The sequence below is a fragment of the Lissotriton vulgaris genome, chromosome 9, assembly GCF_964263255.1.
Source record: "Lissotriton vulgaris chromosome 9, aLisVul1.2, whole genome shotgun sequence".
Classification (NCBI taxonomy): Eukaryota; Metazoa; Chordata; class Amphibia; order Caudata; family Salamandridae; genus Lissotriton; species Lissotriton vulgaris.
The window spans coordinates 150,961,134-150,975,464 of record NC_141697.1 but is presented as its reverse complement, the minus strand read 5'-3'; the positions used below and the strand labels follow the sequence as shown (position 1 = coordinate 150,975,464).

The window sequence follows — 14,331 nt, the reverse complement described above, 5'->3', positions numbered from 1 at the left end:
TGCTCTCACACAGGACTGCTCCAACACAGGTCATCTCTTACACAGGATTGCTCCAACACAGGACATCTCTTACACAGGATTGCTCCAACACAGGACATCTCTTGCAAAGGATTGCACTAATACCGGACTACTCTTGCACAGGGACTGCTCTTACACAGGACTGCTCCAACACAGGACCACTCTTGCACACGACTGCTCTATTCCTTTTGCCATGAAGAAGAATAACTCATAGTAAGTAGGGAGATTGGAAGGTGGGGGTGCTCTTGTCCTTCCCATCACAGCGCCCACCTGAGGAAAGGAGCACCCCACGTCAAATCTTTGCTCGCTCCTCATTCCTTTAGCCCTGCACACCTTATCTGCTTCCTCCTGTCTCTTTTCGCTTTCTTCCAGCAAGTGAAATGAGCCGCTGACAGGCCCCATCTGTTCACAGCAACATCTGCCTGGGGTTTGCCTTTCATCGCCTTCTTTGAAGCGCACATTATCCGTAGCCGTTGCCAGATGTTTAGGTTTCCGCCAGTCTGTCAGGCAGAAGATTAATGTCTGAGCAGGCAAAGATGTGAGGTTGTGTCCGCATCCCAGAAACCACTGCAGAGACCCCCATGCTCCTCGCGGTCACAAATGCATCCCTTGGACACTTGGGGCCATATTATCAAGAAAGGGCGATACCTTATCACCGCTTTTATCAGAAGGAAACTGCCGCTCAAGTGGCGATAATGGGCTTGATAATATGCCCTTGTGAATTCCCATAGAAGCCCAAGTTAACACCAGAACCTTGGCTGCTATGGGAATTCACAAGGATATAGTATCAAGCCCATTATCGCCGCTTTAGCTACAGTTTCCTGCCGATAAAGCGGCGATAATTTTATCTCCTGTTCTTGATAATATGGCCCTAAATGTTATGGTGCCCTGCATCGATTTAAATGTTGTTGCCCTCTTATCTGTTAACTGAGTAATGTCCTACACTTCTGGGGACAAATATGTAGAATCTGCCAGTAGCACTCTAGATGGTTCTGGCTGTTAGTAGGACTCGGCTAGTAAGTCATCATTTGCATTAGGACTACTGCACTTGTACTCCCAGCAGTTTTGTATGCTGCATGTGTGGTCAGTGTATCCTATTATTAAACAAGGTTAAAAACTCATGTGATTATGCACTCACCGGATGCTTTAAATTCTGCACCAGTCCTGAGGAAGGCGATACAATCACCTGTGGGCTGAAGCATTTTCTATCTATCAATATATGCAGTTCTAACACAATTAACTGTCTATTGAAAGGCCATATAGTGGGAAGTTTCATTCCTGTGAAGGAGTGTTTCCACTTACTTTGATAACAGAGCACTCCTCGATTGATTGCACAGTTGTTCAGCATTACTTTTATGTAGAGGTACGTTGTGACTGTGATGTTAACATCATAAAGAATAATGTTATTTTAAAAAACCATAGTTGATGGAGCTTGACATCATTAAAAAGAGAGCATTCCCTCTGGGTACAATCCTAATTCTAAATATGTAAGTACCACTGGAAGCTAGACATTCAGTCTGCATCTAGAATCCATAAATACATATCTACGGGGCACAGACATAATATTGAGTCAAAAATATCGAATGGACATAATATCGAAGTCAAAATATAGAATGGACAAAATAGCGAATGGACAGAATATAGTGGTTAAAAATATCGAATTGAAGGTAAGTAATTTAGTACCGAATTTTAAAATATAGAAAGTCAAAGTATCGAAGTATATAATATAGGTTTCTAATATATCGAATTTTTATTAATATCGAAAAAATGTAAAGTTTTTTTATGTTATTTAATTTTTGCGTAATTTAATTCTGTAGCGGGTTGTGGGTTTATAGGGGAATGGGGTGGGAAGTAATTTAATTGTAATTTAATTAAATATATTAATTTATTTATTGGTATTTATTTTGAATTAATTGGTAATTGAAGTTTAATTGGTAATTAATTAATTTGTAATTGGTAATTCATTTTTAATTGGTAATTTATTTTATTAATTGATTATTTCTACTTATGTTTATTTTATTAATTTATTTTCCGTAGCGGGTTCTGGATTTATAGGGGATTAGGGTGGGAAGTAATTTAATAGTAATTAATTAAATATGTTATTTTATTTATTGGTATGCAGTTTGAATTAATTGATAATTAAAGTTTAGTTGGTAAATAATTAATTTGTAATTGGTAATTCATTTTTAATTGGTAATTTATTTTTATGAATTGAATAATTTGTAATTATGTTTATTGTATTAATTTATTTTCCGTAGTGGGTTGTGGGTTTATAATGAATAGGGTGGGAAGCAATTTAACTGTAATTAAGTAGATAATTTTTATTTATTTATTGGTATTAATTTTTAATTTATTGTTAATTGATAATTGGTAATTAATTTGTATTAATAGGTAAATAATTTCAATACCTAATATTAATTTGTATTTTTAATTAATTAATTGTTACATAATATTAAATTGGTGATTTATTTTAATTAATGTATTCTTGGTATTGATATGTAATTATTTTTTATTAATATATTAAATCTTTACTTTCCCTACTGTTGCACTCTCTGGAGTGGGAATAGTAATTTTTACCCCTGCGCTATCCAATGTTTTCCCTACTGTTGCACTCACTGGAGTGGGAATAGTAATTTTTACCCTCCGCTCTCCAACGCTTTCCCTACTGTTGCACTCTTTGGAGTGGGAATAGTAATTTTTACCCCTACGCTATCCAACGCCTTCCCTACTGCTGCACTCTCTGGAGTTTAGTATAGTAATTTTTACCCCTACGCTATTCAACGCTTTTCCTACTGTTGCACTCTCTGGAGTGGGAATAGTAATTTTTACCCCTACGCTATCCAACGCTTTCCCTACTGTTTCACTCTCTGAAGTGGGAATAGTAATTTTTACACTCCCGCTATCCTACGGTAATAATATTGTATATTTTTTATTAATATTATGTTAATATATATATATAAATGTTTTAACAAATAAAATTGTATGTTTTTTTATAACTTAAATAAATTATTTAATAATGTTAAGGTTATTTAAGTATTTTTAAGTATATTTTAGTTATTTATTTTTAATATTTTTTTAATTCTACATTATTTTTAAGAAATTCGATATTTTTACAAAGTATATATTTTTAAACGGTATTTTGGATTCGATATTTTTGTACTTACCGGTTTGTAGATAGGAAATCGATATTTTGTCATTAGACATTTTGGCATCGATATTTTGGGAAGTCTATATTATTGTACTCGATATTATGTCAGTGATCCATAAGTATTTAGGGAGCGATAACTAGAGGTGGGATTTTATATTGCTGGAACCAGCTAGAAGAATGTCAGTCCTCCAGGCAAAATATAATTTTCTAGCTGGAGCGCTCCCCATACACTAACATCCGAATTTTAAGGCCTGCTATAAATATGAGGCACCCTAAGGAGCCTTACCTCTCCTATGGGAAGCAGTGGTCCTGCATATACGTTAAGAGGATATTCATTTGCCATTGCCTCACTGCCTTGGTTTCATCTTTTCGTCCACATCGGTGAGCTAGCATAGTTTCATATTCCGCTCCCAAGGGAGTGGATGAATAAAAAAAAGACAAGGTCTTACCTGCCAATGGCTGCAAAAATATCTCCCCTCTGGGACTCATGAATGAAATTCCGTCCTCCCCGTCGGTTGTGAGGTCATCAGATGATGCTGCGTTCCCACCTGCAAACAGGAGGCTCAGGGTCTTTACATGCACAATAATACCAGTGAGTGCAAACAGAAGCCAGTGCATCACTCTCTTTCGACACACACGGCCTGATTCTCAAAGAACATAAGTTTCTTCCTCATAATTTGCTACCAGTAAACACTGCACAGACTTACTTCAGGATGGAGTGGAGGCAAATTCCAACCATAGTCAAACAGAAGCAAGCCATTTGTTTTTGTTTAGCAGAATCCCAGCCTGAAGGACGACTATCAATACTATTGAAGCACCCCACCTACCCAGGGCTTTAAGTGTAATGAGAAAACTGGGGAGGGAGGGGGGGGGGTCTCTCAAAGGGGCGTGTCCAATGCAATTAAGGGCGTTGATTAAAAACATACACTAAAAATGATCTGTGCTTAGCATAGTGTGCCACCCAACCTGTATTTTGCTGTTTCTGTCAATACTTTCAGATATATGACACAACAAGTAACATCATACCTTCAAGAAGTCACGACTAATGCCTTTGTCAATGGTTGTTAGTTGCATAATATAAATAAGCAGAAACTATCGCTTCTATATTATATTGAAAAAGCTCCACTTAAAGCCCTGGTGGCACCACAACAATGTTTGCTGCTCCTGCGTTTCAAAAAGAGAAGGGAAATCCAGAGAGAAAATTACTCTCTTTAAAGGATTTCCCATCCCCTACAATGCTCATCTGGCATGACGTCATGCCGTAACTTCTCTGGATTTGTTTTAAAGAACAGGGGTCCTAAGGAATCACAATATCACAAACAGATAATGATATAGACTACAATCAGTACTATATTTTTGAAAAACGTCCAGCCGGACGTAAGTTTATTCAAAGAATGACGTAGTGTAATGTTGGCCCATGGAGAGGCCAGACATAGTTGCAAGATAGGGTACAGTCCTGTACCTATCCCGGAAAGTTTAGAAGAGATAAAACAGAAAGAAAGAGATAAAACAAGGAAAAAGGGTTTTCAGGCAAGAAGGAAATTTTTGAGCCGAAAGGTGACTTGTAGGTACAATAAATACAGTTTCAACAAATTCACCCTGCAGTGTCAACAGTTTAGAATAAACATGTCAATTAATATGCTACACTGCAAATTGCGTCGACGTTTCGATCCCTAAGGGCTCATAATACAATGGGATCATCATCAGGACAGTTATTTATACAGTTAGTGCCTGCAGTAAATTAAAGCCTGTAAAAGAAGGGAAAAATAAACACAGATTTAAGGCCTAAGCAAGAAAGAAAAATTGTTCATGAGAGCTTAATTCTCAACAGGAAGCTGGGGAGGGAAAAGTACTTTAATGAGCGGGGAGTACTTTTCCCTCCCCAGCTTCCGGCCGGATTCACTCCGAGCCTGCAACCTGCTGCCGCTTCGAATCAGAAGCAAGGTAAGCCCTTGGTCATAATGCCGGTTAAGCCCGATCCCGGTCCCGAGCACGATCCCTTATTAGACTATTGTTTCCTTCCTAGTAAAAGAAGACCTCCTATCTCCTTCCTCGCTTCTGGCTACCACAGATGTAGCTAGACAGTCCCCAGCGACCACGAGGACCTAACTGAAGGAAACCTCGGAAAACAAAACAAAATAACAGAGAATCGCCCACCGGCATATACTACACCTGTGTAGCACTTGATGTTGCTCACCGGTTGAGATCTCTCCCATTGATAATAAGAGATAACCCAACTATAGGCGACTAGCAGTAGCGCCAGGTAAGCCTTGCCCCTCAGTGCTAACTAGGCATGGAACAGCACACTCAATGCATGTCAAACGAGCAATTCCTCACAACACCCATCCCCCTGAACAGGTTGCATATCTCTGAATTTCTGGCTCCACCGAGGGCTGACGTTCGCCCCCATTAAAAGGTGACTGCCCCCTGGCACTGGCTCACTCACTAAGTCACTTGATCACAGAGCACCAAAAAGCAATAGAAGCATCCCTCTTGTCACCGCGCATAAATCACAAGTGTTCATGAATGACACCAATGTCACTGCGCCGTTTTTCAGCACTTCTCCACCTGTATATATTTTTTTTAAAAAATTCACAATCACACCAACAAAGAATCGGCGAGTTCAAATAATGAAATGGCCTTTTCTGAATACTTAGAATTGTACCCTGTTGAGAATTAAGCTCTCATGAACAATTTTTCTTTCTTGCTTAGGCCTTAAATCTGTGTTTATTTTTCCCTTCTTTTACAGGCTTTAATTTACTGCAGGCACTAACTGTATAAATAACTGTCCTGATGATGATCCCATTGTATTATGAGCCCTTAGGGATCGAAACGTCGACGCAATTTGCAGTGTAGCATATTAATTGACATGTTTATTCTAAACTGTTGACACTGCAGGGTGAATTTGTTGAAACTGTATTTATTGTACCTACAAGTCACCTTTCGGCTCAAAAATTTCCTTCTTGCCTGAAAACCCTTTTTCCTTGTTTTATCTCTTTCTTTCTGTTTTATCTCTTCTAAACTTTCCGGGATAGGTACAGGACTGTACCCTATCTTGCAACTATGTCTGGCCTCTCCATGGGCCAACATTACACTACGTCATTCTTTGAATAAACTTACGTCCGGCTGGACGTTTTTCAAAAATATAGTACTGATTGTAGTCTATATCATTATCTGTTTGTGATATTGTGATTCCTTAGGACCCCTGTTCTTTAAAACAAGTTAAGTAACCCACGGTCCGAAGGTCCCTTACCGGGTTCCCTTGTGTCCTAAAACGTAACTTCTCTGGAGTGAGAAGTGTGAGCACGCGCACATGGATGTGCCTGTTGTCACTACAGTCCGTAAAAAAACGGACCGCTTGTGCCAGGGACAAAATAGAGCCCGATAGAGTCCCGTTTCGAGGCCCCCTTTAAAAAACTGCCGGTGCTCAGACCCGGTGAGACCCGGCCCACTTAAAGCCCTGCCCCTACCCCTCGATCCCTGCATTCTCCGGTATCTCTTGTGGACTAACCCCCAAAACAGAACTCTGTGTATGTCGTTAGCATTGCTCCCTTGGACAGTTTTTCTTTTCCTCAGAGTTAGACCTTTTAGGGGATTTCTGTGGGCAACAAACAGAGAATCTAAACATTAGAAGCAAGGTTTACGAAACTTCAGTTCCGCTGTGCAAGAGATGCTACAGACCTGCCAACTCACACAGTGCCACTGTGTGTCACATGATAGCGGCCCCTTCAAATGGGCTCCCGGTGAAGAGCTGATGTTTAACCGAGGCACGAAAGATGAGCTGGAAACCCCTTCACAGGGTGGGATTCCAGCTCGTGCTTCGAGGTGCTGCACAGCCAATTTTATGATCTACCCCACTCCGTTCTACCCCACTCTAATCTATCCAACTCCCACCCACTCCAATCTACCCCATTCTACCCCACTTCAATCAACCTTAATCTACCCCAATCTCCCCACCCAACATACTCCAATCCACCCCACTCCACTCTACACCAATCTCACCCTCCCCAATCTACCTCACCCCAATCTACCACAATTTACCCCACCGCAATCTGACCCAAACTACTCCACCCCAATCTACCCCACCAAATCTAACCCAATCTACCTCACTCCAATCTACTACACCCCAATCTATCCTAATCCCATCTACCCCAGTCTACCCCACCCCAATCTATCCCACCTTAATCTACCCTATTCTACCATACCCCACCCCACTCACGTTTATCCAGACCGATTAGTGGAGTGGTGTGGCTCACTGGTTAGAGGCGGCAGACCCAGAAGCAGAGAACGGCCCGGGACCAGGGTTCAATTCCGGACGCGGCAGGGTCGTGGACCAGGGTCAACGGACTCGATAATTCTCGCCTCGGTGCCTACTCTAACCAGGGATCACACTCGGCAACTCTGGGCATTAGCTTGCCTCATCTCTACAACGGCCCCCCACATTCGCCGGGGATGCCTGGTCTCACCTTGGAGATACCCAGTAGGGACCATCTCACAGGGATAGCCAGGACGGGTTCCCCAGCGGTCTACAGCGCCACGACGCCTCAGGGCAGTAGCGCGCTTTACAAGACGCATTACATTACACGATTAGCAGCCACACTGGTGTACAACATAGCTAAAACACATTGCCAAAGGGTCTCACACAGGAGAGACCTATTGGCTTTGCCAAATCTCATTTTTAGTGGGGAGGTTGGGTGGCGGGTTGAAGTGTTTCAGGCTGTGCTCAGCACTAAGCACGCCCCGTCCAAGGTCCTGCCCCTTTGCACATGGTGAAAATGTGTTAGGAGTTGACACGTCTGATGCTTCCAATGTTCACATTTTTAAGTTGGTGACGTTTTAACAGTTAATCTACTACCTGTAATGCTGAGTGATTAAATACTAATGTACATGGGCATGTCTGGTGAACAAGCACATTAGTGTACAAAACGTGAAAGTCAAAATTAATGAGAACCACTGGGCAAAAGCAGGACAGGTTGTTTTGAGCAAAAGCAAAAAGAATCTGTGCAATGTCAGCTCATTCAAAGTATAAACAAATATTGGCGAAACCAACAGATGTTGCTTTGGCAATCTGATGGACTAGTTAACTTTCATTCTTTAAGCATATACTACAAGAAATATTTTATAAAATGTATATAAAAAAAAAACATGTGTCCATCTATGCGTGGTGGTCACATGCTTGCAACAAACTTAAAAAATAAATTAATAATCATTTATTTTTAATTGAACATTTATATGCTTCCTAGCAGGCAGGAGTACTTAGAACAGCCTTACACCATTTTTTAGTTATAATGCACACGAAAGTAACATATGATTTTATTGGTGCACAGTAAAGGTTCTACTGACTTTAGACTATTGTAATCTGAACACATAGTTTAAACAGACAGAAATGGCATTCTGCAGCACACATAAAAAGAGGAATATGTCTCTCAGGGTTGTTTTTGTGTTGGAAGATGCCCCTTCCTGCATAAAAACAATGGGCCCGATTCACAGAATGAACTTAAGACTCAATCCTAAACTTACGACTATTTTGGTATTCACAGAATGCACTTACTACTTTTGGCATTCACAGAATGAATTTACTACTTTTGGTATTCACAGAAGTTGGGATTTTGTCTTAAGTCTGTCTTAAGTCTGTCTTAAGTTTGTCTTAAGACAAACTTAAGACAAAATCCTAACTTCTGTGAATACCAAAAGTAGTACGTTCATTCTGTGAATGCCAAAAGAAGTAAGTGCATTCTGTGAATACCAAAATAGTAGTAAGTTTAGGATTGAGTCTTAAGTTCATTCTGTGAATCGGGCCCAATCTTGTATGCAATGGGGGAACCCTTGCACTATGGTGCAAGTGTGCCTGCGTTGAGCGAGGTTGCCAAAAGGACAATAGTGCAGAGGAAAAGGCAAGAATGCATCATATAGACTTAGACATAGAGCATTCCTGCTCTTTACCTGTAACGTAGTGCAGATGTAGTGGCTGAAGTTTTTTTGGATGAGGATTAATGGAAAAAAAGCAAAAAGTTCTTTCTATCCTCACATCAGTCACAGGCGGTGAATTGTAAGTGTAATCCACACAAAAGGATGATGCTCTTATTCATATTCATCTAATAAGTGGTACTATTCTTTTTGTTGCTTTATGGCTCAAGGTTATGTCTTTAAAGAGTATCCCATAAATTACTTCAAAGCACACAATAATAAAGGCAGCCCACGATTGGTCACAGAGCCCATGATAAGTAAAGCAGTTCACAACTGGTCTGAGAGCCAACAATAAGCCAAGCAGTATAATTCAAGGAGATGATAAAAAGACAGAAAGGCCAATCAGGGTTGGATGGGCTACCAAGGATAACGGAACCCCCACAGAAGGCTGATGTGGGAGACCTTATTGAAGTCCCTTTTCGATTACCATGATAGGGAACCCACCGTCAGAACGAGGGTTCTCATACGATAAACTGTGCATGTTGAACCTGTATGGAAGCATTGAAAAAGGCAGTTTTTTTGCCGAAACGTGTTTGCAATACATTTATGGAAAAAAACCCTGTGAGTGCCCTGCAGTTTCTTTGGAGCAATTCATTTTCAACGTGATTCACCATCACGAAGGTATGAGGCTCCTGCCCCCACGCTGCCCCCAGGGACCACCACCTCCCAGAAGCATCAGTAATTATGTGCAGGGGGGGCCTTGCTGGCCCCCCCATACCCCAGGGACCGCCACCTCCCAGGGGCTTAAATACAAAGGAAGTGTGGAGGGGGGTATGTCATTGCAAACTCTGCTTATCTTCATGGAAGCGACAGCAGGAAACCTGCTGTCGCTCCCATGAAGTGAAGCAGAATTGCTTTTGGACTAGGTGAGCTGAATGTTAGCAGCTCCCCTTGTCCCATAGCAATGCCGGCTCCAGAGGAGGAGGGGAGCCGGCTGGGGCCGCGAGGGCATTGGAGCTCCCCGTGGTCCCCAACAAAGAGGCCAGGCCAGGCCCGGTGGATGGGGTCCCTGGTGCCGATAGTGGCCTAGGGAAGGGGGGCCACTCTGCCCCCCACCCATAATTAATTAATAATGTAATAATAAAAAAACTAGGACAGGCCCTGAGGATGGGGTCCCTAGGGCCCACAGAATATTAAGGGAAGGAGTCACACTGCCTCCCTTCTAACAAAGCAAAAAAAGGAAAAGCTGGCATCTCGCCCCTCCCTGTACCACTCTGCATACGCACCTCCTGGCGCGTTCTAAATTGGGGGATTAAGTCCCCTTGAATCCTGAGGGTCCCTGGAGGTGGTCCAAGGCCATGCCCCTTTTTACACCACTCTGCAAACGCACCTCTTGGCACACTGCTGGTGGGGCGAAGAGGTCCCCTTGTGTCCTGAGGACCTCAGGACTAAAGTGGGCTTCATCCCCCAAGCAGCAGTGCACCAGGAGGCGCGTTTGCACAGTGTTGTAAAAGGAGGTATGGCCTTGGACCACTCTCAGCAATCCAGCTGTGTGGGGCTTACTGGAGGCACCTGGTTGGCTAGTTGGCCCCCAGGGACCCTCAGGATTCAAGGGGACATAATCCCCCAAATAAGAATGCACCAGATGGCGCAACACTCACATATACTGCCTTTCACATATGTAGTTACTCACACATGCACCACTGAGACATCCATTCACTCACAAACACACCCTCCCCCACCCATACAGCCCTTCACAGATGCACTTTTATTTTATCTTATTTAAGAAGTTTTATTTAGCGCTGGCCGGACCCGGGGGCATCGGAGCGCTTTACAGCAGTTTTTCGCAAGAGAATATATTAGAGCCTGTTATCTTGTTATGTACATTGGTTCGGAAGTCCAGGTGTGCTGTGCAGTATTGAGGTAGTACGTGAGTCCTGAGATTAGTCTCGTTAGTGCACGCTATGTTGGGTTGAACCACAGCAATTTTTCGCTAGAGTCATAAAGTAGAGCAGCGTAATACATATAGGTTCGGAAGTCCAAGAGTACTATGCAGTATTGAGGTAGTACGTGAGTTCTGAGGTAACCTCGATTGGTGCACTTTGTCTTGTGGTGAACCTTTAAGGGTGAGGCGGAGGAGTTGGAGGAGGTTAGAGAGCAGAGTTATAGATATAGGATAGGGAAGTCCAAGGTTGCTGTGCAGTATTGAGGTAGTACGTGTGACCTGAGATAACCTCGATTAGTGCACTTTGTCTTGGAATGCACCCTTGGGTGGGGAGGATCAGTAGGTGGTCAGGGAGCAGGTAGAAGGGAGGTCTTCGTGGTATAATGTCAGGGAGCAACGATGAGTAGAGATTTGAGTTGAGGCGGCGGTTATCCCTTTGGGAGGAAGCGGTTGAGGAACAGGACTTTTAGGTGTTTTTTGAATTTTTTGAAGGACCCAAAAGTTCTGATATCTGCTGGGATTGAGTTCCAGATTTTGGGCGCGCTTCCGGCGAAGGATCGTGCAGCGGTTTTTTGTTTGCGGGTTTTCATAGGGATGAGAAGTAGGGTATTTGAGATCCTGAGGTTTCTAGTCTGACCAGCCCTCTTGAGTTTCGCGGCCAGGTCGTCGGGTTTTCCTGTGTGTAGGGCTTTGTGCGTGTGGCAGGCAGTCCTGAAACTGGCACGCAGTACGACTGGGAACCACTGTAGTTCTCTGAGTGCTGGTGAAATGTGATCGTATTTCTTAATTCCAGTGACCATTTTGGCTGCTCCATTGAGTGTAGTTTTGAGGGGTGCTAGGTGGGATTTTGTTGTACCAGTGAGGGTTGCATTCCCATAGTCAAGTCTGGATAATACCAGTGCTTCGGTGGCTTGTTTTACATCTTTGGTAGGGATGAATGGTTTAATTTTTTTGAGTAGCTTCAGATTGAGGAAGGCACTCTTGGCGGGGTTTTTGATGTGTTTGGCCATGTCGAGTTTTGGGTCTAGGGTGATTCCTAGTAATTTTACAGAGTTTGCCAGAGTGAGATTCCCGTTGAGAGCATCTATCCCTTTAAGCCATTCTGCAATTTGAGGGTTCTCTTCTTTGTTGGAGATGAGGAGTATCTCGGTTTTGTCTTGATTGAGTTTAAGGTAATTTAGAGACAGCCAATGTTGGATCCCTTTTAAAGTGACATTAAGTCTGTGGATGTCATCTAAGGAGGAGGTTTCCAGATAGATCTGGGTGTCATCCGCATATAGGTGGAAAGGGATGTTGGTATTTTTAAGAATGGTGGTGAGGAGTTCCATATATATGTTGAACAGTTGTGGTGAGAGCACTGAGCTTTGTGGGACGCCGCTGCTGACGGGGTATAAGTTGGAAGTAAAGTTTTGATTTGTATCCTTTGCAAGCGGTTGTGTAAGAAGGAGGAGAACCAGCATAGGACCACCTCATCAGCACCTACCCTCTCTTGTAGAGCCTTGATGAGTAGTTGGTGATCAACCGTTTCAAAGGCTGCCGATAGGTCCAGGAGAATGAGTAGGCAGCATTGATCTGTATCGAGGGATTTGTGGATATCGTCTGTGATGTTGTGGATTGCGGTCTCAGTGCTATAGCCTTTTCTAAACCCCGATTGGTGGGGGTCCAGAAGGTTGATGTTGTCCATGTGCTGAGTCAGTTCCAAGAGGATGCATTTTTCGAGGACTTTGGATAGGAGGGGGAGATTGGAGACTTGTCTGAAGTTATTTAGGTCCTTGGAGTCAAGCCCTGTTTTTTTTAGTAGTTGCGTTTCTTGGGCAACTTTGAGACATTCAGGTATGATGCTGGTTTACAGGGAGCTGTTTATGGATCACAAAGGGGCTATGGAGAGTTTCAGTTTTTTGGTCAGTTGGGTGGGTATTGGGTCAAAGATGTGGTAGGCGGGTTTGTAGGTGGATATCAGCTTGAGGATCTCGGCTTCCGGGATGGGGTTGAAGGACTTCCATGTTTTCATGGGGTGCATGCACGTGCTGTCTTTTGTCACGGGGGGCACACTTTTTTAGGCAGGGTTGGTATTGATGTCTAGTGAGAGTTCAATCTTGGTGATTTTTCCTTCGTAGAAGACGGTGAAGTTTTCGCACAGATCTTTTGAGGCCTGTGTTGAGGATTCGAGGGCTTGGAGGTTTGTTGCTTGATGATTTTCGTTGGGTCTATTTTTTGTGTTGTCCAGAGCAGAGAAAGGAGGATTTCTCACTGCTGATGTGTTTTTCCACTTCCTTCGGGCTGCTTTGAGTTGCTCGAGTAGGCTTGCGGAGTGGTCGCTCCTCCATAGTCTTTCTGTAGCTCTAAGTTGTCTTCTTTCGTTATTAATATCCGTGTTGAACCAGGACCGAGATGAGATGTTCTAGGTTGTGTTTAGTTTCAGTGAGGCAACTTGATCTAGAATGGATGTCAAGGTTGTGTTGTAAGGGGCAGTGAGTTTAGTGGTGGATAGATCATCTGCTGAGGAGGTGAGGAGAGAGTTAACCCTTTCTTCAAGGTCATTGATGTTGATCTGAGTGAGGTTTCTGGTCCATTTGGGAGGGTCTTAGGTGGGGGGTTGGAGAGTGGTCGGTTGAGTGAGGTGAAAGAGGATTAAGTGGTGATCTGACCAATCCACAGGTAGGGTGTGGTTTATAGTGATTGTGTCGCGATTGGCGATAATGGCATCTACGATGGCTCCTTTGTTGTGAGTTTCCTCTATGCAGTGTTGAGTAAGGATGTTGAGTAGCAGCTCATTCAGGTTCTGGATTAGCCGGTTGTTTTCTTCATTCCAGTGTAGGTTGAGGTCGCCCAGAATTAAATTGTTTTCATCTCGGAGAGAGCAGTGGGCAATCAGGGCAGACAGGTTTTCCGTGAATGTGGTGGTGTTGCCTGGGGGGTGGCAGATAAGGTGGCAGATTAGTGTGTTGTTGTTGCTAGTGTTAATGTTGACAGTTAGGCATTCAAACGTGTTGTAGTTGAAGGAGTCTATTTCCGTCACAGAAGTAGTGTTTTTGTGGATGATTGCTATGCCCGCTCCTCTTTGGTCTTTTCTATCTTTGTTGGTGATTGTAAAGCCTGGGGGAACAAGAGTATCCAGAAGAGGTAGGGAGGAATCATTTAGCCAGGTTTCAGTGATGAATGCTATGTCTATGTCGTGAGTGAGGATGGATTCCGCTAGCTCTGTGGCGTACTTGGTGGCTGATCTGCAGTTTATGAGCATGCAATTGGTGGTGGTCGTCTGTTTTGGGTTTCTTCTCACAGGGGCCGTGGGTATGATAGTGCGGGTGGCAGG

General features: G+C 43.1%; 1 protein-coding gene across 1 annotated transcript in view; it reads right to left on the bottom strand.

Annotated features, from left to right (window-relative positions):
- Nucleotides 1–14,331, bottom strand: part of LTK (leukocyte receptor tyrosine kinase) — a 655,467-nt gene that overhangs the window by 54,539 nt on the left and 586,597 nt on the right. The window contains exon 16 of the mRNA XM_086937237.1: nt 3,616–3,714. Within this exon, the coding sequence (XP_086793363.1) occupies nt 3,616–3,714 (99 nt within the window). The remainder of the gene's footprint in view (nt 1–3,615; nt 3,715–14,331) is intronic.